General features: G+C 41.7%; 1 protein-coding gene and 1 long non-coding RNA gene across 2 annotated transcripts in view; both read left to right on the forward strand.

Annotated features, from left to right (window-relative positions):
* Positions 1–5,139, forward strand: part of LOC140375873 (thyroglobulin-like) — a gene marked incomplete at its 5' end in the record, with an annotated part of 53,739 nt that extends 48,600 nt beyond the window's left edge. The window contains 2 exons of the mRNA XM_072461914.1: positions 4,835–4,954; positions 5,132–5,139. Coding sequence (XP_072318015.1) covers positions 4,835–4,954; positions 5,132–5,139 — 128 coding nt within the window. The remainder of the gene's footprint in view (positions 1–4,834; positions 4,955–5,131) is intronic.
* Positions 5,140–5,960: 821 nt separating this feature from the next.
* On the forward strand, positions 5,961–24,184 carry LOC140375872 (uncharacterized). The gene is made up of 3 exons (XR_011929799.1): positions 5,961–6,143; positions 7,032–7,159; positions 24,043–24,184. It is a non-coding gene; the product is annotated as an uncharacterized lncRNA (long non-coding RNA).
* Positions 24,185–24,687: the final 503 nt, after the last annotated feature.

Raw genomic sequence — 24,687 nt, forward strand, 5'->3', positions numbered from 1 at the left:
TAACGACACTTCTGTTGTAATGACGCTTCTGTTATAACACTTCTGTTGTAATGACACTTCTGTTATAACGACACTTCTGTTGTAATGACACTTCTGTTGTAACGACAATTCTGTTGTAACGACGCTTCTGTTATAACGACACTTCTGTTGTAACGACACTTCTGTTGTTATAACACTTCTGTTGTAATGACACTTCTGTTATAACACTTCTGTTGTAATGACACTTCTGCTGTAACGACACTTCTGTTGTAATGACACTTCTGTTGTAACGACACTTCTGTTGTAATGACACTTCTGTTGTAACGACACTTCTGTTGTAACGACACTTCTGTTGTAACGACACTTCTGTTGTAACGACACGTCTGTTGTAACGACACTTCTGTTATAACACTTCTGTTGTAACGACACTTCTGTTGTAACGAAACTTCTGTTGTAACGACACTTCTGTTATAACACTTCTGTTGTAACGACACTTCTGTTGTAACGACACTTCTGTTGTAACGACGCTTCTGTTGTTATAACACTTCTGCTGTAACGACACTTCTGTTGGAACGACGCTTCTGTTGTAACGACACTTCTGTTGTAACTACACTTCTGTTGTAACGACACTTCTGTTGTAACGACACTTCTGTTGTTATAACACTTCTGCTGTAACGACACTTCTGTTGTAACGACACTTCTCTTGTAAGACACTTCTGTTGTAATGACACTTCTGTTGTAATGACATTTCTGTTGTAATGACACTTCTGTTGTAACGACACTTCTGTTGTTATAACACTTCTGCTGTAACGACACTTCTGTTGTAACGACACTTCTCTTGTAAGACACTTCTGTTGTAATGACACTTCTGTTATAACGACACTTCTGTTGTAATGACACTTCTGCTGTAACGACACTTCTGTTATAACGACACTTCTGTTTTAACGACATTTCTGTTGTAACGACACTTCTGTTGTAACGACACTTATGTTGTAACGACACTTCTGTTGTAACGACACTTATGTTGTAATGACACTTCTGTTATAACGACACTTCTGTTGTAACGACACTTCTGTTGTAACGACACTTCTGTTGTAATGACATTTCTGTTGTAATGACACTTCTGTTGTAACGACACTTCTGTTGTTATAACACTTCTGCTGTAACGGCACTTCTGTTGTAACGACACTTCTGTTGTAATGACACTTCTGCTGTAACGACACTTCTGTTGTAATGACACTTCTGTTGTAATGACACTTCTGTTGTAACGACACTTCTGTTGTAACGACACTTATGTTTTAACGACACTTCTGTTGTAACGACACTTCTGTTGTAATGACACTTCTGTTATAACACTTCTGTTGTAACGACACTTCTGTTGTAATGACGCTTCTGTTATAACACTTCTGTTGTAATGACACTTCTGTTATAACGACACTTCTGTTGTAATGACACTTCTGTTGTAACGACACTTCTGTTGTAACGAGGCTTCTGTTATAACGACACTTCTGTTGTAACGACACTTCTGTTGTTATAACACTTCTGTTGTAATGACACTTCTGCTGTAACGACACTTCTGTTGTAATGACACTTCTGTTGTAACGACACTTCTGTTGTAACGACACTTCTGTTGTAACGACACTTCTGTTGTAACGACACGTCTGTTGTAACGACACTTCTGTTATAACACTTCTGTTGTAACGACACTTCTGTTGTAACGAAACTTCTGTTGTAACGACACTTCTGTTATAACACTTCTGTTGTAACGACACTTCTGTTGTAACGACACTTCTGTTGTAACGACGCTTCTGTTGTTATAACACTTCTGCTGTAACGACACTTCTGTTGTAACGACGCTTCTGTTGTAACGACACTTCTGTTGTAACGACACTTCTGTTGTAACGACAATTCTGTTGTTATAACACTTCTGCTGTAACGACACTTCTGTTGTAACGACACTTCTCTTGTAAGACACTTCTGTTGTAATGACACTTCTGTTATAACGACACTTCTGTTGTAATGACACTTCTGCTGTAACGACACTTCTGTTGTAATGACACTTCTGTTGTAACGACACTTCTGTTGTAACGACACTTCTGTTGTAACGACACTTCTGTTGTAATGACACTTCTGTTATAACACTTCTGTTGTAACGACACTTCTGTTGTTATAACACTTCTGCTGTAACGACACTTCTGTTGTAACGACACTTCTCTTGTAAGACACTTCTGTTGTAATGACACTTCTGTTATAACGACACTTCTGTTGTAACGACACTTCTGTTGTAACGACACTTCTGTTGTAACGACACTTCTGTTGTAACAACACTTCTGTTGTAACGACACTTCTGTTGTAATGACATTTCTGTTGTAACGACACTTCTGTTGTAACGACACTTCTGTTGTAATGACACTTCTGCTGTAACGACACTTCTGTTGTAATGACACTTCTGTTGTAACGACACTTCTGTTGTAACGACACTTCTGTTGTAACGACACTTCTGTTGTAATGACACTTCTGTTGTAACGACACTTCTGTTGTAACGACACTTCTGTTGTAACGACACTTCTGTTGTAATGACACTTCTGTTGTAACGACACTTCTGTTGTAACGACACTTCTGTTGTAACGACACTTCTGTTGTAACGACACGTCTGTTGTAACGACACTTCTGTTATAACACTTCTGTTGTAACGACACTTCTGTTGTAACGAAACTTCTGTTGTAACGACACTTCTGTTATAACACTTCTGTTGTAACGACACTTCTGTTGTAACGACACTTCTGTTGTAACGACGCTTCTGTTGTTATAACACTTCTGCTGTAACGACACTTCTGTTGTAACGACACTTCTCTTGTAAGACACTTCTGTTGTAATGACACTTCTGTTATAACGACACTTCTGTTGTAACAACACTTCTGTTGTAACGACACTTCTGTTGTAACGACACTTCTGTTGTAACGACACTTCTGTTGTTATAACACTTCTGCTGTAACGACACTTCTGTTGTAACGACACTTCTCTTGTAAGACACTTCTGTTGTAATGACACTTCTGTTATAACGACACTTCTGTTGTAACAACACTTCTGTTGTAACGACACTTCTGTTGTAATGACATTTCTGTTGTAACGACACTTCTGTTGTAACGACACTTCTGCTGTAATGACACTTCTGTTGTAATGACACTTCTGTTGTAACCACACTTCTGTTGTAACGACACTTCTGTTGTAACGACACTTCTGTTGTAATGACACTTCTGTTGTAACGACACTTCTTTTGTAACGACACTTCTGTTGTAACGACACTTCTGTTGTAATGACACTTCTGCTGTAACGACACTTCTGTTGTAATGACACTTCTGTTGTAACGACACTTCTGTTGTAATGACACTTCTGTTGTAATGACACTTCTGTTATAACGACACTTCTCTTGTAAGACACTTCTGTTGTAATGACACTTCTGTTATAACGACACTTCTGTTGTAACAACACTTCTGTTGTAACGACACTTCTGTTGTAACGACACTTCTGTTGTAACGACACTTCTGTTGTAACGACACTTCTGTTGTAATGACATTTCTGTTGTAACGACACTTCTGCTGTAACGACACTTCTGTTGTAATGACACTTCTGTTGTAACGACACTTCTGTTGTAACGACACGTCTGTTGTAACGACACTTCTGTTGTAACGACACTTCTGTTGTAATGACACTTCTGTTGTAACGACACTTCTGTTGTAACGACACTTCTGTTGTAACGACACTTCTGTTGTAACGACACTTCTGTTGTAACGACACTTCTGTTGTAACGACACTTCTGTTGTAACGACACGTCTGTTGTAACGACACTTCTGTTATAACACTTCTGTTGTAACGACACTTCTGTTGTAACGAAACTTCTGTTGTAACGACACTTCTGTTATAACACTTCTGTTGTAACGACACTTCTGTTGTAACGACACTTCTGTTGTAACGACGCTTCTGTTGTTATAACACTTCTGCTGTAATGACACTTCTGTTGTAACGACACTTCTGTTGTAATGACACTTCTGTTGTAACGACACTTCTCTTGTAAGACACTTCTGTTGTAATGACACTTCTGTTATAACGACACTTCTGTTGTAACAACACTTCTGTTGTAACGACACTTCTGTTGTAATGACACTTCTGTTGTAACGACACTTCTGTTGTTATAACACTTCTGCTGTAACTACACTTCTGTTGTAACCACACTTCTGTTGTAACGACACTTCTGTTGTAACGACACTTCTGTTGTAATGACACTTCTGTTATAACACTTCTGTTGTAACGACACTTCTGTTGTTATAACACTTCTGCTGTAACGACACTTCTGCTGTAACGACACTTCTGTTGTAATGACACTTCTGTTGTAACGACACTTCTGTTGTAACGACACTTCTGTTGTAACGACACTTCTGTTGTAACGACACTTCTGTTGTAAGGACACTTCTGTTGTAACGACACTTCTGTTGTAATGACACTTCTGTTGTAACAACACTTCTGTTGTAACGACACTTCTGTTGTAATGACACTTCTGTTGTAACGACACTTCTGTTGTAACGACACTTCTGTTGTAATGACACTTCTGCTGTAACGACACTTCTGTTGTAATGACACTTCTGTTGTAACGACACTTCTGTTGTAATGACACTTCTGTTGTAACGACACTTCTGTTGTAATGACACTTCTGTTGTAATGACACTTCTGTTGTAACGACACTTCTGTTGTAATGACACTTCTGTTGTAACAACACTTCTGTTGTTATGACACTTCTGTTGTAGTGACACTTCTGTTGTAACGACACTTCTGTTGTTGTACTGTGTTTGTCCACCAGGTGGCAGCAGGCATACGATTGCACGCGCCCAGACGCTGCTCTCTGATTGGCTGAAAGATCCTCCACGTGCTTCTGGATCAGTTGCGTGTGCGTCTGGGACCGGCGCCTCCAGCTGTCACAGTGAGTACTGCACTTACACCATGACATCATCCACACGACACATAAGATTATATATATTATATATTATATATTATATTATATTATATATTGTATATTATATTATATATTATATATTATATTATTATCAGACAAACGCTCACTAAGAAGCAGCTCGTTGTGATTTTGTCTCCCTTTTAGTGATTTAAGCTATTGTTTTATCTCTTTTATTCCTGGTTTTCTTTTTGCCCATTTGCATTTGTGTTCAGCTTCTGAGACTTAATTATCAAGATGTTATTAAAATCATCGATAATAAATGTGTTTATCACTTTAAATAAATAAGTCCAGACTTATTGTTCCATTTTTGTTTAGTTGTGTTTGTGTGTGTCTCATTGTGTGTAAAGATGGTCTTATGTCGTCTTGTGTGCGTCTCATTGTGTGTAAAGATGGTCTTATGTCGTCTTGTGTGTGTCTCATTGTGTGTAAAGATGGTCTTATGTCCTCTTGTGTGTGTCTCATTGTGTGTAAAGATGGTCTTATGTCCTCTTGTGTGTGTCTCATTGTGTGTAAAGATGGTCTTATGTCCTCTTGTGTGTGTCTCATTGTGTGTAAAGATGGTCTTATGTCCTCTTGTGTGTGTCTCATTGTGTGTAAAGATGGTCTTATGTCCTCTTGTGTGTGTCTCATTGTGTGTAAAGATGGTCTTATGTCGTCTTGTGTCTTTGTGGATTTGTTCCGTTCTTTTGGACATAATTGAGGTGAATAAACGATAGTCACATTCAGAATAGAAATAGTCTCTATGAGGCACAGTGCAGTCGCTCCTTCAGGGACATGAGGGACATGAGGGGAGGAGTTTCACTCTAGGAGTTTTGTGACGGTTAAAAGTTGCCAAAAGAAAAGGTGTAAATGTGTCTTTAGAGCTTTATAAAACTCTGAGGTGAAACCATGTGGTAAAGAGATGAACTCATGACCTTTAACCTCAGCTGAAGGTCTCTGGTCCGACTCGCTCCCTGTTCTCCTTCAGGTCCTCATTGCCTCGTCCCGGACATTTCCCATGGTGCTTTGCGGTGTGGTCCGGTCACTGACGGTCACCAGCGCTGTGACCTCGTCTGTTCCAAGGGTCACCATAACACACTTCCTGTCAGCAACTTCCTGTGTGAGATCAAGACCAAGTCCTGGACCGGGACCAGACCCGGTCCTCAGGCCTGTCAGAGTGAGTCCACAAAGTCCTGGTTTAGTCCTGGTTTAGACCTGGTTTAGTCCTGGTTTAGACCTGGTTTAGACCTGGTTTAGACCTGGTTTAGTCCTGGTTTAGACCTGGTTTAGACCTGGTTTAGACCTGGTTTAGACCTGGTTTAGACCTGGTTTAGTCCTGGTTTAGACCTGGTTTAGACCTGGTTTAGACCTGGTTTAGACCTGGTTTAGTCCTGGTTTAGACCTGGTTTAGACCTGGTTTAGTCCTGGTTTAGACCTGGTTTAGACCTGGTTTAGACCTGGTTTAGTCCTGGTTTAGACCTGGTTTAGACCTGGTTTAGACCTGGTTTAGACCTGGTTTAGACCTGGTTTAGTCCTGGTTTAGTCCTGGTTTAGACCTGGTTTAGACCTGGTTTAGACCTGGTTTAGACCTGGTTTAGACCTGGTTTAGTCCTGGTTTAGTCCTGGTTTAGACCTGGTTTAGACCTGGTTTAGACCTGGTTTAGACCTGGTTTAGACCTGGTTTAGTCCTGGTTTAGTCCTGGTTTAGACCTGGTTTAGACCTGGTTTAGACCTGGTTTAGACCTGGTTTAGTCCTGGTTTAGACCTGGTTTAGACCTGGTTTAGACCTGGTTTAGACCTGGTTTAGACCTGGTTTAGTCCTGGTTTAGTCCTGGTTTAGTCCTGGTTTAGACCTGGTTTAGACCTGGTTTAGACCTGGTTTAGACCTGGTTTAGTCCTGGTTTAGACCTGGTTTAGACCTGGTTTAGACCTGGTTTAGACCTGGTTTAGACCTGGTTTAGTCCTGGTTTAGTCCTGGTTTAGTCCTGGTTTAGACCTGGTTTAGACCTGGTTTAGACCTGGTTTAGACCTGGTTTAGACCTGGTCCTGACCCTCCCTCTTTCAGTCCCTCAGCCTCTGCAGACCTGGTCCTGGTCTCAGACCTGGTCTTGGGTCCAGTCCTGTTCTGGCTCTGGTTCTGTGGACCGGGTGCTGTTGCATGCTCTGTCCAGCAGGGGGCTCTGCGTGGCTCAGGTCAGTCACAGACGAGGACACGACACAGAAGAGACATTCAACAAACATCTCATATTTTTGTGATTCTCCCTCAAACCAATCAATTTTCTTCTGAGCTTTTATTTCAAGTTTTGTCTCTTTATTTTTGAACTTAAACAGGAGTGTGGCAGTCCATTCTAGACCCACTCTAGACCCACTCTAGTCCCACTCTAGTCCCACTCTAGACCTACTCTAGTCCCACTCTAGTCCTACTCTAGTCCCACTCTAGACCCACTCTAGACCTACTCTAGTCCCACTCTAGTCCCACTCTAGACCTACTCTAGACCCACTCTAGACCCACTCTAGACCCACTCTAGTCCCACTCTAGTCCCACTCTAGACCCACTCTAGTCCCACTCTAGTCCCACTCTAGACCTACTCTAGACCCACTCTAGTCCCACTCTAGTCCCACTCTAGACCCACTCTAGTCCCACTCTAGTCCCACTCTAGACCTACTCTAGTCCCACTCTAGTCCTACTCTAGTCCCACTCTAGACCCACTCTAGACCTACTCTAGTCCCACTCTAGTCCCACTCTAGTCCCACTCTAGTCCTACTCTAGTCCCACTCTAGACCCACTCTAGACCTACTCTAGTCCCACTCTAGTCCCACTCTAGTCCCACTCTAGTCCTACTCTAGTCCCACTCTAGACCCACTCTAGACCCACTCTAGACCCACTCTAGTCCCACTCTAGTCCCACTCTAGACCCACTCTAGTCCCACTCTAGTCCCACTCTAGACCCACTCTAGACCTACTCTAGACCCACTCTAGACCCACTCTAGTCCCACTCTAGACCTACTCTAGTCCCACTCTAGTCCTACTCTAGTCCCACTCTAGACCCACTCTAGACCCACTCTTGACCCACTCTAGTTCCACTCTAGACCCACTCTAGACCCACTCTAGTCCCACTCTAGTCCCACTCTAGTCCCACTCTAGACCTACTCTAGTCCCACTCTAGTCCCACTCTAGTCCCACTCTAGACCCACTCTAGACCCACTCTTGACCCACTCTAGTCCCACTCTAGACCCACTCTAGACCCACTCTAGACCTACTCTAGACCCACTCTAGACCCACTCTAGTCCCACTCTAGACCTACTCTAGTCCCACTCTAGACCCACTCTAGTCCCACTCTAGACCCACTCTAGACCTACTCTAGTCCCACTCTAGACCCACTCTAGTCCCACTCTAGACCCACTCTAGACCCACTCTAGTCCCACTCTTGACCCACTCTAGTCCCACTCTAGACCTACTCTAGTCCCACTCTAGACCCACTCTAGTCCCACTCTAGACCCACTCTAGACCTACTCTAGTCCCACTCTAGTCCCACTCTAGACCCACTCTAGTCCCACTCTAGACCCACTCTAGACCCACTCTAGACCCACTCTAGACCCACTCTAGACCTACTCTAGTCCCACTCTAGTCCCACTCTAGTCCCACTCTAGACCTACTCTAGTCCCACTCTAGACCCACTCTAGTCCCACTCTAGACCCACTCTAGACCTACTCTAGTCCCACTCTAGACCCACTCTAGTCCCACTCTAGACCCACTCTAGACCCACTCTAGTCCCACTCTTGACCCACTCTAGTCCCACTCTAGACCTACTCTAGTCCCACTCTAGACCCACTCTAGTCCCACTCTAGACCCACTCTAGACCTACTCTAGTCCCACTCTAGTCCCACTCTAGACCCACTCTAGACCCACTCTAGACCCACTCTAGACCCACTCTAGACCTACTCTAGACCCACTCTAGACCTACTCTAGTCCCACTCTAGACCCACTCTAGACCTACTCTAGTCCCACTCTAGACCCACTCTAGTCCCACTCTAGACCTACTCTAGTCCCACTCTAGTCCCACTCTAGACCTACTCTAGACCCACTCTAGACCTATCCAATCCACTTTATTTATATAGCACGATTTATACAACCAGAAGTTCCAAAGTGCTTCACAGCAGGTAAAAGACAGGCAAAAATAGGATAAAAGTAACAAAATAAGATATAAAAACAAAATCAAATAGAAAATTGAATCAAACAAACATTAAAATAAATGGAATAAAAATAAACAAAATCAAATAGATAAAAAGGTGCTGCCCTCCCAACATAAAACATACAACACATACAACACACAACACATATAAAACATATAACACATACAACACATACAACACATACAACACATATAAAACATACAACACATATAACACATATAACACATACAACACATATAACACATATAACACATACAACACATACAACACATACAACACATACAACACATATAACACATACAACACATACAACACATATAATACATACAACACATATAAAACATACAACACATATAACACATACAACACATATAACACATACAACACATACAACACATACAACACATATAACACATACAACACATATAACACATACAACACATACAACACATACAACACATATAACACATACAACACATACAACACATACAACACATACAACACATACAACACATACAACACATACAACACATACAACACATACAACACATACAACACATACAACACATAAAACATACAACACATATAACTAATACAACACATATAAAACATACAACACATATAAAACATACAACACATACAACACATACAACACATATAACACATACAACACATACAACACATACAACACATACAACACATACAACACATATAACACATACAACACATATAAAACACAACACATATAAGGAGTCAGATGTGTTAACACTAAAGGAGTCAGATGTGTTAACAGTAAAGGAGTCAGATGTGTTAACACTAAAGGAGTCAGATGTGTTAACACTAAAGGAGTCATATGTGTTTACACTAAAGGAGTCAGATGTGTTACACTAAAGGAGTCAGATGTGTTAACAGTAAAGGAGTCAGATGTGTTAACACTAAAGGAGTCAGATGTGTTACACTAAAGGAGTCAGATGTGTTACACTAAAGGAGTCAGATGTGTTAACAGTAAAGGAGTCAGATGTGTTAACACTAAAGGAGTCAGATGTGTTAACACTAAAGGAGTCAGATGTGTTACACTAAAGGAGTCAGATGTGTTACACTAAAGGAGTCAGATGTGTTACACTAAAGGAGTCAGATGTGTTACACTAAAGGAGTCAGATGTGTTAACACTAAAGGAGTCAGATGTGTTAACAGTAAAGGAGTCAGATGTGTTAACACTATAGGAGTCAGATGTGTTACACTAAAGGAGTCAGATGTGTTACACTAAAGGAGTCAGATGTGTTAACAGTAAAGGAGTCAGATGTGTTAACACTAAAGGAGTCAGATGTGTTAACACTAAAGGAGTCAGATGTGTTACACTAAAGGAGTCAGATGTGTTACACTAAAGGAGTCAGATGTGTTACACTAAAGGAGTCAGATGTGTTACACTAAAGGAGTCAGATGTGTTGACACTAAAGGAGTCAGATGTGTTAACACTAAAGGAGTCAGATGTGTTAACACTAAAGGAGTCAGATGTGTTAACACTAAAGGAGTCAAATGTGTTAACAATAAAGGAGTCAGATGTGTTACACTAAAGGAGTCAGATGTGTTACACTAAAGGAGTCAGATGTGTTAACACTAAAGGAGTCAGATGTGTTAACACTAAAGGAGTCAGATGTGTTACACTAAAGGAGTCAGATGTGTTAACATTAAAGGAGTCAGATGTGTTACACTAAAGGAGTCAGATGTGTTAACACTAAAGGAGTCAGATGTGTTACACTAAAGGAGTCAGATGTGTTAACACTAAAGGAGTCAGATGTGTTAACACTAAAGGAGTCAGATGTGTTAACACTAAAGGAGTCAGATGTGTTACACTAAAGGAGTCAGATGTGTTACACTAAAGGAGTCAAATGTGTTAACAATAAAGGAGTCAGATGTGTTACACTAAAGGAGTCAGATGTGTTACACTAAAGGAGTCAGATGTGTTAACACTAAAGGAGTCAGATGTGTTACACTAAAGGAGTCAGATGTGTTACACTAAAGGAGTCAGATGTGTTAACAGTAAAGGAGTCATATGTGTTTACACTAAAGGAGTCAGATGTGTTACACTAAAGGAGTCAGATGTGTTAACAGTAAAGGAGTCAGATGTGTTAACAGTAAAGGAGTCAGATGTGTTAACACTAAAGGAGTCAGATGTGTTAACACTAAAGGAGTCATATGTGTTTACACTAAAGGAGTCAGATGTGTTACACTAAAGGAGTCAGATGTGTTAACAGTAAAGGAGTCAGATGTGTTAACACTAAAGGAGTCAGATGTGTTACACTAAAGGAGTCAGATGTGTTAACAATAAAGGAGTCAGATGTGTTACACTAAAGGAGTCAGATGTGTTAACACTAAAGGAGTCAGATGTGTTAACACTAAAGGAGTCAGATGTGTTACACTAAAGGAGTCAGATGTGTTAACAGTAAAGGAGTCAGATGTGTTAACACTAAAGGAGTCAGATGTGTTAACACTAAAGGAGTCATATGTGTTTACACTAAAGGAGTCAGATGTGTTACACTAAAGGAGTCAGATGTGTTAACAGTAAAGGAGTCAGATGTGTTAACACTAAAGGAGTCAGATGTGTTACACTAAAGGAGTCAGATGTGTTACACTAAAGGAGTCAGATGTGTTAACAGTAAAGGAGTCAGATGTGTTAACACTAAAGGAGTCAGATGTGTTAACACTAAAGGAGTCAGATGTGTTACACTAAAGGAGTCAGATGTGTTACACTAAAGGAGTCAGATGTGTTACACTAAAGGAGTCAGATGTGTTACACTAAAGGAGTCAGATGTGTTAACACTAAAGGAGTCAGATGTGTTAACAGTAAAGGAGTCAGATGTGTTAACACTAAAGGAGTCAGATGTGTTACACTAAAGGAGTCAGATGTGTTACACTAAAGGAGTCAGATGTGTTAACAGTAAAGGAGTCAGATGTGTTAACACTAAAGGAGTCAGATGTGTTAACACTAAAGGAGTCAGATGTGTTACACTAAAGGAGTCAGATGTGTTACACTAAAGGAGTCAGATGTGTTACACTAAAGGAGTCAGATGTGTTACACTAAAGGAGTCAGATGTGTTGACACTAAAGGAGTCAGATGTGTTAACACTAAAGGAGTCAGATGTGTTAACACTAAAGGAGTCAGATGTGTTAACACTAAAGGAGTCAAATGTGTTAACAATAAAGGAGTCAGATGTGTTACACTAAAGGAGTCAGATGTGTTACACTAAAGGAGTCAGATGTGTTAACACTAAAGGAGTCAGATGTGTTAACACTAAAGGAGTCAGATGTGTTACACTAAAGGAGTCAGATGTGTTAACATTAAAGGAGTCAGATGTGTTACACTAAAGGAGTCAGATGTGTTAACACTAAAGGAGTCAGATGTGTTACACTAAAGGAGTCAGATGTGTTAACACTAAAGGAGTCAGATGTGTTAACACTAAAGGAGTCAGATGTGTTAACACTAAAGGAGTCAGATGTGTTACACTAAAGGAGTCAGATGTGTTACACTAAAGGAGTCAAATGTGTTAACAATAAAGGAGTCAGATGTGTTACACTAAAGGAGTCAGATGTGTTACACTAAAGGAGTCAGATGTGTTAACACTAAAGGAGTCAGATGTGTTACACTAAAGGAGTCAGATGTGTTACACTAAAGGAGTCAGATGTGTTAACAGTAAAGGAGTCAGATGTGTTAACACTAAAGGAGTCAGATGTGTTAACACTAAAGGAGTCAGATGTGTTACACTAAAGGAGTCAGATGTGTTAACACTAAAGGAGTCAGATGTGTTACACTAAAGGAGTCAGATGTGTTACACTAAAGGAGTCAGATGTGTTAACACTAAAGGAGTCAGATGTGTTACACTAAAGGAGTCAGATGTGTTAACACTAAAGGAGTCAGATGTGTTACACTAAAGGAGTCAGATGTGTTACACTAAAGGAGTCAGATGTGTTACACTAAAGGAGTCAGATGTGTTAACACTAAAGGAGTCAGATGTGTTACACTAAAGGAGTCAGATGTGTTACACTAAAGGAGTCAGATGTGTTAACACTAAAGGAGTCAGATGTGTTACACTAAAGGAGTCAGATGTGTTACACTAAAGGAGTCAGATGTGTTAACACAAAAGGAGTCAGATGTGTTACACTAAAGGAGTCAGATGTGTTACACTAAAGGAGTCAGATGTGTTAACACTAAAGGAGTCAGATGTGTTAACAGTAAAGGAGTCAGATGTGTTACACTAAAGGAGTCAGATGTGTTAACACTAAAGGAGTCAGATGTGTTAACACTAAAGGAGTAAGATGTGTTAACACTAAAGGAGTCAGATGTGTTACACTAAAGGAGTCAGATGTGTTAACACTAAAGGAGTCAGATGTGTTAACAGTAAAGGAGTCAGATGTGTTACACTAAAGGAGTCAGATGTGTTAACACTAAAGGAGTCAGATGTGTTAACACTAAAGGAGTAAGATGTGTTAACACTAAAGGAGTCAGATGTGTTACACTAAAGGAGTCAGATGTGTTAACACTAAAGGAGTCAGATGTGTTATACTAAAGAAGTCAGATGTGTTACACTAAAGGAGTCAGATGTGTTAACACTAAAGGAGTCAGATGTGTTAACACTAAAGGAGTCAGATGTGATTACACTAAAGGAGTCAGATATGTTACACTAAAGGAGTCAGATGTGTTAACACTAAAGGAGTCAGATGTGTTAACACTAAAGGAGTCAGATGTGTTAACACTAAAGGAGTCAGATGTGTTAACACTAAAGGAGTCAGATGTGTTACACTAAAGGAGTCAGATGTGTTACACTAAAGGAGTCAGATGTGTTACACTAAAGGAGTCAGATGTGTTGACACTAAAGGAGTCAGATGTGTTAACACTAAAGGAGTCAAATGTGTTAACAATAAAGGAGTCAGATGTGTTACACTAAAGGAGTCAGATGTGTTAACACTAAAGGAGTCAGATGTGTTAACACTAAAGGAGTCAGATGTGTTACACTAAAGGAGTCAGATGTGTTACACTAAAGGACTCAGATGTGTTACACTAAAGGAGTCAGATGTGTTAACACTAAAGGAGTCAGATGTGTTACACTAAAGGAGTCAGATGTGTTAACACTAAAGGAGTCAGATGTGTTAACACTAAAGGAGTCAGATGTGTTACACTAAAGGAGTCAGATGTGTTAACATTAAAGGAGTCAGATGTGTTACACTAAAGGAGTCAGATGTGTTAACACTAAAGGAGTCAGATGTGTTACACTAAAGGAGTCAGATGTGTTAACACTAAAGGAGTCTGATGTGTTAACACTAAAGGAGTCAGATGTGTTAACACTAAAGGAGTCAGATGTGTTACACTAAAGGAGTCAGATGTGTTACACTAAAGGAGTCAAATGTGTTAACAATAAAGGAGTCAGATGTGTTACACTAAAGGAGTCAGATGTGTTAACACTAAAGGAGTCAGATGTGTTACACTAAAGGAGTCAGATGTGTTACACTAAAGGAGTCAGATGTGTTAACAGTAAAGGAGTCAGATGTGTTAACACTAAAGGAGTCAGATGTGTTAACACTAAAGGAGTCAGATGTGTTAACACTAAAGGAGTCAGATGTGTTAACAGTAAAGGAGTCAGATGTGTTACACTAAAGGAGTCAGATGTGTTAACACTAAAGGAGTCAGATGTGTTAACACTAAAGGAGTAAGATGTGTTAACACTAAAGGAGTCAGATGTGTTACACTAAAGGAGTCAGATGTGTTAACACTAAAGGAGTCAGATGTGTTAACACTAAAGGAGTCAGATGTGTTAACACTAAAGGAGTCAGATGTGTTAACACTAAAGGAGTCAGATGTGTTTACACTAAAGGAGTCAGATGTGTTACACTAAAGGAGTCAGATGTGTTAACACTAAAGGAGTCAGATGTGTTAACACTAAAGGAGTCAGATGTGTTAACACTAAAGGAGTCAGATGTGTTACACTAAAGGAGTCAGATGTGTTACACTAAAGGAGTCAGATGTGTTAACAGTAAAGGAGTCAGATGTGTTAACACTAAAGGAGTCAGATGTGTTAACACTAAAGGAGTCAGATGTGTTACACTAAAGGAGTCAGATGTGTTACACTAAAGGAGTCAGATGTGTTACACTAAAGGAGTCAGATGTGTTGACACTAAAGGAGTCAGATGTGTTAACACTAAAGGAGTCAGATGTGTTATCACTAAAGGAGTCAGATGTGTTAACACTAAAGGAGTCAAATGTGTTAACAATAAAGGAGTCAGATGTGTTACACTAAAGGAGTCAGATGTGTTACACTAAAGGAGTCAGATGTGTTAACACTAAAGGAGTCAGATGTGTTAACACTAAAGGAGTCAGATGTGTTAACATTAAAGGAGTCAGATGTGTTACACTAAAGGAGTCAGATGTGTTAACACTAAAGGAGTCAGATGTGTTACACTAAAGGAGTCAGATGTGTTAACACTAAAGGAGTCAGATGTGTTACACTAAAGGAGTCAGATGTGTTAACACTAAAGGAGTCTGATGTGTTAACACTAAAGGAGTCAGATGTGTTAACACTAAAGGAGTCAGATGTGTTACACTAAAGGAGTCAGATGTGTTACACTAAAGGAGTCAAATGTGTTAACAATAAAGGAGTCAGATGTGTTACAATAAAGGAGTCAGATGTGTTACACTAAAGGAGTCAGATGTGTTAACACTAAAGGAGTCAGATGTGTTACACTAAAGGAGTCAGATGTGTTACACTAAAGGAGTCAGATGTGTTAACAGTAAAGGAGTCAGATGTGTTAACACTAAAGGAGTCAGATGTGTTAACACTAAAGGAGTCAGATGTGTTACACTAAAGGAGTCAGATGTGTTGACACTAAAGGAGTCAGATGTGTTAACACTAAAGGAGTCAGATGTGTTAACACTAAAGGAGTCAGATGTGTTAACACTAAAGGAGTCAAATGTGTTAACAATAAAGGAGTCAGATGTGTTACACTAAAGGAGTCAGATGTGTTACACTAAAGGAGTCAGATGTGTTAACACTAAAGGAGTCAGATGTGTTAACACTAAAGGAGTCAGATGTGTTACACTAAAGGAGTCAGATGTGTTAACATTAAAGGAGTCAGATGTGTTACACTAAAGGAGTCAGATGTGTTAACACTAAAGGAGTCAGATGTGTTACACTAAAGGAGTCAGATGTGTTAACACTAAAGGAGTCAGATGTGTTAACACTAAAGGAGTCAGATGTGTTAACACTAAAGGAGTCAGATGTGTTACACTAAAGGAGTCAGATGTGTTACACTAAAGGAGTCAAATGTGTTAACAATAAAGGAGTCAGATGTGTTACACTAAAGGAGTCAGATGTGTTACACTAAAGGAGTCAGATGTGTTAACACTAAAGGAGTCAGATGTGTTACACTAAAGGAGTCAGATGTGTTACACTAAAGGAGTCAGATGTGTTAACAGTAAAGGAGTCAGATGTGTTAACACTAAAGGAGTCAGATGTGTTAACACTAAAGGAGTCAGATGTGTTACACTAAAGGAGTCAGATGTGTTAACACTAAAGTAGTCAGATGTGTTACACTAAAGGAGTCAGATGTGTTAACACTAAAGGAGTCAGATGTGTTACACTAAAGGAGTCAGATGTGTTAACACTAAAGGAGTCAGATGTGTTACACTAAAGGAGTCAGATGTGTTACACTAAAGGAGTCAGATGTGTTACACTAAAGGAGTCAGATGTGTTAACACTAAAGGAGTCAGATGTGTTACACTAAAGGAGTCAGATGTGTTACACTAAAGGAGTCAGATGTGTTAACACTAAAGGAGTCAGATGTGTTACACTAAAGGAGTCAGATGTGTTAACACTAAAGGAGTCAGATGTGTTAACAGTAAAGGAGTCAGATGTGTTACACTAAAGGAGTCAGATGTGTTAACACTAAAGGAGTCAGATGTGTTAACACTAAAGGAGTCAGATGTGTTACACTAAAGGAGTCAGATGTGTTAACACTAAAGGAGTCAGATGTGTTAACAGTAAAGGAGTCAGATGTGTTACACTAAAGGAGTCAGATGTGTTAACACTAAAGGAGTCAGATGTGTTAACACTAAAGGAGTAAGATGTGTTAACACTAAAGGAGTCAGATGTGTTACACTAAAGGAGTCAGATGTGTTAACACTAAAGGAGTCAGATGTGTTATACTAAAGAAGTCAGATGTGTTACACTAAAGGAGTCAGATGTGTTAACACTAAAGGAGTCAGATGTGTTAACACTAAAGGAGTCAGATGTGTTTACACTAAAGGAGTCAGATATGTTACACTAAAGGAGTCAGATGTGTTAACACTAAAGGAGTCAGATGTGTTAACACTAAAGGAGTCAGATGTGTTAACACTAAAGGAGTCAGATGTGTTAACACTAAAGGAGTCAGATGTGTTACACTAAAGGAGTCAGATGTGTTACACTAAAGGAGTCAGATGTGTTGACACTAAAGGAGTCAGATGTGTTAACACTAAAGGAGTCAGATGTGTTAACACTAAAGGAGTCAAATGTGTTAACAATAAAGGAGTCTGATGTGTTAACACTAAAGGAGTCAGATGTGTTACACTAAAGGAGTCAGATGTGTTACACTAAAGGAGTCAAATGTGTTAACAATAAAGGAGTCAGATGTGTTACAATAAAGGAGTCAGATGTGTTACACTAAAGGACTCAGATGTGTTACACTAAAGGAGTCAGATGTGTTAACACTAAAGGAGTCAGATGTGTTACACTAAAGGAGTCAGATGTGTTAACACTAAAGGAGTCTGATGTGTTAACACTAAAGGAGTTAGATGTGTTAACACTAAAGGAGTCAGATGTGTTACACTAAAGGAGTCAGATGTGTTACACTAAAGGAGTCAAATGTGTTAACAATAAAGGAGTCAGATGTGTTACACTAAAGGAGTCAGATGTGTTAACACTAAAGGAGTCAGATGTGTTACACTAAAGGAGTCAGATGTGTTACACTAAAGGAGTCAGATGTGTTAACAGTAAAGGAGTCAGATGTGTTAACACTAAAGGAGTCAGATGTGTTAACACTAAAGGAGTCAGATGTGTTAACACTAAAGGAGTCAGATGTGTTAACAGTAAAGGAGTCAGATGTGTTACACTAAAGGAGTCAGATGTGTTAACACTAAAGGAGTCAGATGTGTTAACACTAAAGGAGTAAGATGTGTTAACACTAAAGGAGTCAGATGTGTTACACTAAAGGAGTCAGATGTGTTAACACTAAAGGAGTCAGATGTGTTAACACTAAAGGAGTCAGATGTGTTAACACTAAAGGAGTCAGATGTGTTTACACTAAAGGAGTCAGATGTGTTACACTAAAGGAGTCAGATGTGTTAACACTAAAGGAGTCAGATGTGTTACACTAAAGGAGTCTGATGTGTTACACTAAAGGAGTCAGATGTGTTAACAGTAAAGGAGTCAGATGTGTTAACACTAAAGGAGTCAGATGTGTTAACACTAAAGGAGTCAGATGTGTTACACTAAAGGAGTCAGATGTGTTACACTAAAGGAGTCAGATGTGTTGACACTAAAGGAGTCAGATGTGTTAACACTAAAGGAGTCAGATGTGTTATCACTAAAGGAGTCAGATGTGTTAACACTAAAGGAGTCAAATGTGTTAACAATAAAGGAGTCAGATGTGTTACACTAAAGGAGTCAGATGTGTTACACTAAAGGAGTCAGATGTGTTAACACTAAAGGAGTCAGATGTGTTAACACTAAAGGAGTCAGATGTGTTACACTAAAGGAGTCAGATATGTTAACATTAAAGGAGTCAGATGTGTTACACTAAAGGAGTCAGATGTGTTAACACTAAAGGAGTCAGATGTGTTACACTAAAGGAGTCAGATGTGTTAACACTAAAGGAGTCTGATGTGTTAACACTAAAGGAGTCAGATGTGTTAACACTAAAGGAGTCAGATGTGTTACACTAAAGGAGTCAGATGTGTTACACTAAAGGAGTCAAATGTGTTAACAATAAAGGAGTCAGATGTGTTACACTAAAGGAGTCAAATGTGTTAACAATAAAGGAGTCAGATGTGTTACACTAAAGGAGTCAGATGTGTTAACACTAAAGGAGTCAGATGTGTTACACTAAAGGAGTCAGATGTGTTACACTAAAGGAGTCAGATGTGTTAACAGTAAAGGAGTCAGATGTGTTAACACTAAAGGAGTCAGATGTGTTAACACTAAAGGAGTCAGATGTGTTAACACTAAAGGAGTCAGATGTGTTAACAGTAAAGGAGTCAGATGTGTTACACTAAAGGAGTCAGATGTGTTAACACTAAAGGAGTCAGATGTGTTAACACTAAAGGAGTAAGATGTGTTAACACTAAAGGAGTCAGATGTGTTACACTAAAGGAGTCAGATGTGTTAACACTAAAGGAGTCAGATGTGTTAACACTAAAGGAGTCAGATGTGTTTACACTAAAGGAGTCAGATGTGTTACACTAAAGGAGTCAGATGTGTTAACACTAAAGGAGTCAGATGTGTTACACTAAAGGAGTCAGATGTGTTACACTAAAGGAGTCAGATGTGTTAACAGTAAAGGAGTCAGATGTGTTAACACTAAAGGAGTCAGAAGTGTTAACACTAAAGGAGTCAGATGTGTTACACTAAAGGAGTCAGATGTGTTACACTAAAGGAGTCAGATGTGTTGACACTAAAGGAGTCAGATGTGTTAACACTAAAGGAGTCAGATGTGTTATCACTAAAGGAGTCAGATGTGTTAACACTAAAGGAGTCAAATGTGTTAACAATAAAGGAGTCAGATGTGTTACACTAAAGGAGTCAGATGTGTTACACTAAAGGAGTCAGATGTGTTAACACTAAAGGAGTCAGATGTGTTAACACTAAAGGAGTCAGATGTGTTACACTAAAGGAGTCAGATATGTTAACATTAAAGGAGTCAGATGTGTTACACTAAAGGAGTCAGATGTGTTAACACTAAAGGAGTCAGATGTGTTACACTAAAGGAGTCAGATGTGTTAACACTAAAGGAGTCTGATGTGTTAACACTAAAGGAGTCAGATGTGTTAACACTAAAGGAGTCAGATGTGTTACACTAAAGGAGTCAGATGTGTTACACTAAAGGAGTCAAATGTGTTAACAATAAAGGAGTCAGATGTGTTACAATAAAGGAGTCAGATGTGTTACACTAAAGGAGTCAGATGTGTTAACACTAAAGGAGTCAGATGTGTTACACTAAAGGAGTCAGATGTGTTACACTAAAGGAGTCAGATGTGTTAACAGTAAAGGAGTCAGATGTGTTAACACTAAAGGAGTCAGATGTGTTAACACTAAAGGAGTCAGATGTGTTACACTAAAGGAGTCAGATGTGTTACACTAAAGGAGTCAGATGTGTTAACAGTAAAGGAGTCAGATGTGTTAACACTAAAGGAGTCAGATGTGTTACACTAAAGGAGTCAGATGTGTTAACACTAAAGGAGTCAGATGTGTTAACACTAAAGGAGTAAGATGTGTTAACACTAAAGGAGTCAGATGTGTTACACTAAAGGAGTCAGATGTGTTAACACTAAAGGAGTCAGATGTGTTAACACTAAAGGAGTCAGATGTGTTAACACTAAAGGAGTCAGATGTGTTAACACTAAAGGAGTCAGATGTGTTTACACTAAAGGAGTCAGATGTGTTACACTAAAGGAGTCAGATGTGTTAACACTAAAGGAGTCAGATGTGTTAACACTAAAGGAGTCAGATGTGTTAACACTAAAGGAGTCAGATGTGTTACACTAAAGGAGTCAGATGTGTTACACTAAAGGAGTCAGATGTGTTAACAGTAAAGGAGTCAGATGTGTTAACACTAAAGGAGTCAGATGTGTTAACACTAAAGGAGTCAGATGTGTTACACTAAAGGAGTCAGATGTGTTACACTAAAGGAGTCAGATGTGTTACACTAAAGGAGTCAGATGTGTTACACTAAAGGAGTCAGATGTGTTAAGGGGACATAGTCATCTGCAGAGCAATGAAAAGAGACGCCATGTTTCCTGAGGATTGAGCCAAGTGGGAGTCGATAGAGAGAGAATAAAAGAGGGCCAAGCACTGAGCCCTGTGGGACTGCATATGAGAGGGCCCCATATGAGAGGGCCCCATATGAGAGGGCCCCATATGAGATGGCCCCATATGAGATGGCCCCATATGAGAGGGCCCCATATGAGAGGGCCCCATAAGAGAGGGCCCCATAAGAGAGGGCCCCATATGAGAGGGCCCCTTATGAGAGGGCCCCATATGAGAGGGCCCCATAAGAGAGGGCCCCATATGAGAGGGCCCCATATGAGAGGGCCCCATATGAGAGGGCCCCATATGAGATGGCCCCACAAGAGAGGGCCCCATAAGAGAGGGCCCCATATGAGAGGGCCCCATAAGAGAGGGCCCCATAAGAGAGGGCCCCATATGAGAGGGCCCCATATGAGAGGACCCCATATGAGAGGACCCCATAAGAGAGGGCCCCATATGAGAGGACCCGATATGAGAGGGCCCCATATGAGAGGACCCCATAAGAGAGGGCCCCATATGAGAGGGCCCCATATGAGAGGGCCCCATATGAGAGGGCCCCATATGAGAGGGCCCCATATGAGAGGGCCCCATAAGAGAGGGCCCCATATGAGAGGGCCCCATATGAGAGGGCCCCATATGAGAGGGCCCCATAAGAGAGGGCCCCATATGAGAGGGCCCCATATGAGAGGGCCCCATATGAGAGGGCCCCATATGAGAGGGCCCCATATGAGAGGGCCCCATATGAGAGGGCCCCATATGAGAGGGCCCCATAAGAGAGGGCCCCATATGAGAGGGCCCCATATGAGAGGGCCCCATATGAGAGGGCCCCATATGAGATGGCCCCATAAGAGAGGGCCCCATAAGAGAGGGCCCCATATGAGAGGGCCCCATAAGAGAGGGCCCCATAAGAGAGGGCCCCATATGAGAGGGCCCCATATGAGATGGCCCCATATGAGATGGCCCCATATGAGAGGGCCCCATATGAGAGGGCCCCATAAGAGAGGGCCCCATAAGAGAGGGCCCCATATGAGAGGGCCCCATATGAGAGGGCCCCATATGAGAGGGCCCCATAAGAGAGTGTCTGAAAAGACCTGGGGGGGGACATTGTCCCCTGGAGAACCTGAGGGCCTCAAATGATCAACCATCTCCTGCACAAAGGGCGGGGTCACTGGCTCAAACGTGTCCAGACCAGCAGAGCAGGGGTCACACACTGAAGGGTCAGACACTGAAGGGTCACACACTGAAGGGTCAGACACTGAAGGGTCAGACACTGAAGGGTCACACACTGAAGGGTCAGACACTGAAGGGTCACACACTGAAGGGTCACACACTGAAGGGTCACACACTGAATGGTCAGACACTGAAGGGTCACACACTGAAGGGTCACACACTGAAGGGTCAGACACTGAAGGGTCACACACTGAAGGGTCAGACACTGAAGGGTCAGACACTGAAGGGTCACACACTGAAGGGTCACACACTGAAGGGTCACACACTGAAGGGTCAGACACTGAAGGGTCAGACACTGAAGGGTCACACACTGAAGGGTCACACACTGAAGGGTCACACACTGAAGGGTCAGACACTGAAGGGTCAGACACTGAAGGGTCACACACTGAAGGGTCAGACACTGAAGGGTCACACACTGAAGGGTCAGACACTGAAGGGTCAGACACTGAAGGGTCACACACTGAAGGGTCACACACTGAAGGGTCACACACTGAAGGGTCAGACACTGAAGGGTCAGACACTGAAGGGTCACACACTGAAGGGTCAGACACTGAAGGGTCACACACTGAAGGGTCAGACACTGAAGGGTCAGACACTGAAGGGTCACACACTGAAGGGTCACACACTGAAGGGTCAGACACTGAAGGGTCAGACACTGAAGGGTCACACACTGAAGGGTCAGACCCTGAAGGGTCAGACACTGAAGGGTCACACACTGAAGGGTCAGACACTGAAGGGTCAGACACTGAAGGGTCAGACACTGAAGGGTCACACACTGAAGGGTCACACACTGAAGGGTCACACACTGAAGGGTCAGACACTGAAGGGTCAGACACTGAAGGGTCACACACTGAAGGGTCAGACACTGAAGGGTCACACACTGAAGGGTCAGACACTGAAGGGTCAGACACTGAAGGGTCACACACTGAAGGGTCACACACTGAAGGGTCACACACTGAAGGGTCAGACACTGAAGGGTCAGACACTGAAGGGTCACACACTGAAGGGTCAGACCCTGAAGGGTCAGACACTGAAGGGTCACACACTGAAGGGTCAGACACTGAAGGGTCACACACTGAAGGGTCAGACACTGAAGGGTCACACACTGAAGGGTCACACACTGAAGGGTCAGACACTGAAGGGTCACACACTGAAGGGTCACACACTGAAGGGTCAGACACTGAAGGGTCACACACTGAAGGGTCACACACTGAAGGGTCACACACTGAAGGGTCAGACACTGAAGGGTCACACACTGAAGGGTCACACACTGAAGGGTCAGACACTGAAGGGTCACACACTGAAGGGTCAGACACTGAAGGGTCAGACACTGAAGGGTCACACACTGAAGGGTCACACACTGAAGGGTCACACACTGAAGGGTCTGGACCAGGTCCGGACCCGGTCCAGACCCGGTCCGGACCTGGTCCAGACCTGGTCCAGACCCGGTTCAGACCCGGTCCAGACCCGGTCCAGACCCGGTTCAGACCCGGTTCAGACCCGGTCCAGACCCGGTCCAGACCCGGTTCAGACCCGGTTCAGACCCGGTCCAGACCCGGTTCAGAACCAGTTCAGACCTGGTTCAGACCTGGTCTCTCTTCAGGCTCCGGTCTCGGCTCGGTCTCTCTCTCTCTGTGACGAGGACTCGGTGAGTCTTCGGTGTCAGGACGACTCTGTGACTCTGGTCCTGACCTGGACTCTGGACCTGTCAGAACTCAGACCTGAGGACCTGCCGGACCTGCCGGACCTGCACACTCCAGGTAAACCTGATGCCCTCCCATCCAATCACATCATTGTATTTATCAGTAAAATGTGTCTGAAGTAGGAATAGTTTAACTTTTAGAAAATCTGTACAATCTAAGTCCTGGTTTAGTCCTGGTTTAGACCTGGTTTAGTCCTGGTTTAGTCCTGGTTTAGTCCTGGTTTAGTCCTGGTTTAGACCTGGTTTAGTTCTGGTTTAGTCCTGGTTTAGACCTGGTTTAGACCTGGTTTAGACCTGGTTTAGACCTGGTTTAGTCCTGGTTTAGACCTGGTTTAGACCTGGTTTAGACCTGGTTTAGTCCTGGTTTAGTCCTGGTTTAGACCTGGTTTAGACCTGGTTTAGACCTGGTTTAGTCCTGGTTTAGTCCTGGTTTAGACCTGGTTTAGTCCTGGTTTAGACCTGGTTTAGTCCTGGTTTAGTCCTGGTTAATCCTGGTTTAGACCTGGTTTAGTCCTGGTTTAGTCCTGGTTAATCCTGGTTTAGACC

Source organism: Eucyclogobius newberryi, unplaced genomic scaffold (genome assembly GCF_026437365.1).
Source record: "Eucyclogobius newberryi isolate DKJ021-1_F unplaced genomic scaffold, fEucNew1.0.hap1 SCAF_337, whole genome shotgun sequence".
Taxonomy (NCBI): domain Eukaryota; kingdom Metazoa; phylum Chordata; class Actinopteri; order Gobiiformes; family Gobiidae; genus Eucyclogobius; species Eucyclogobius newberryi.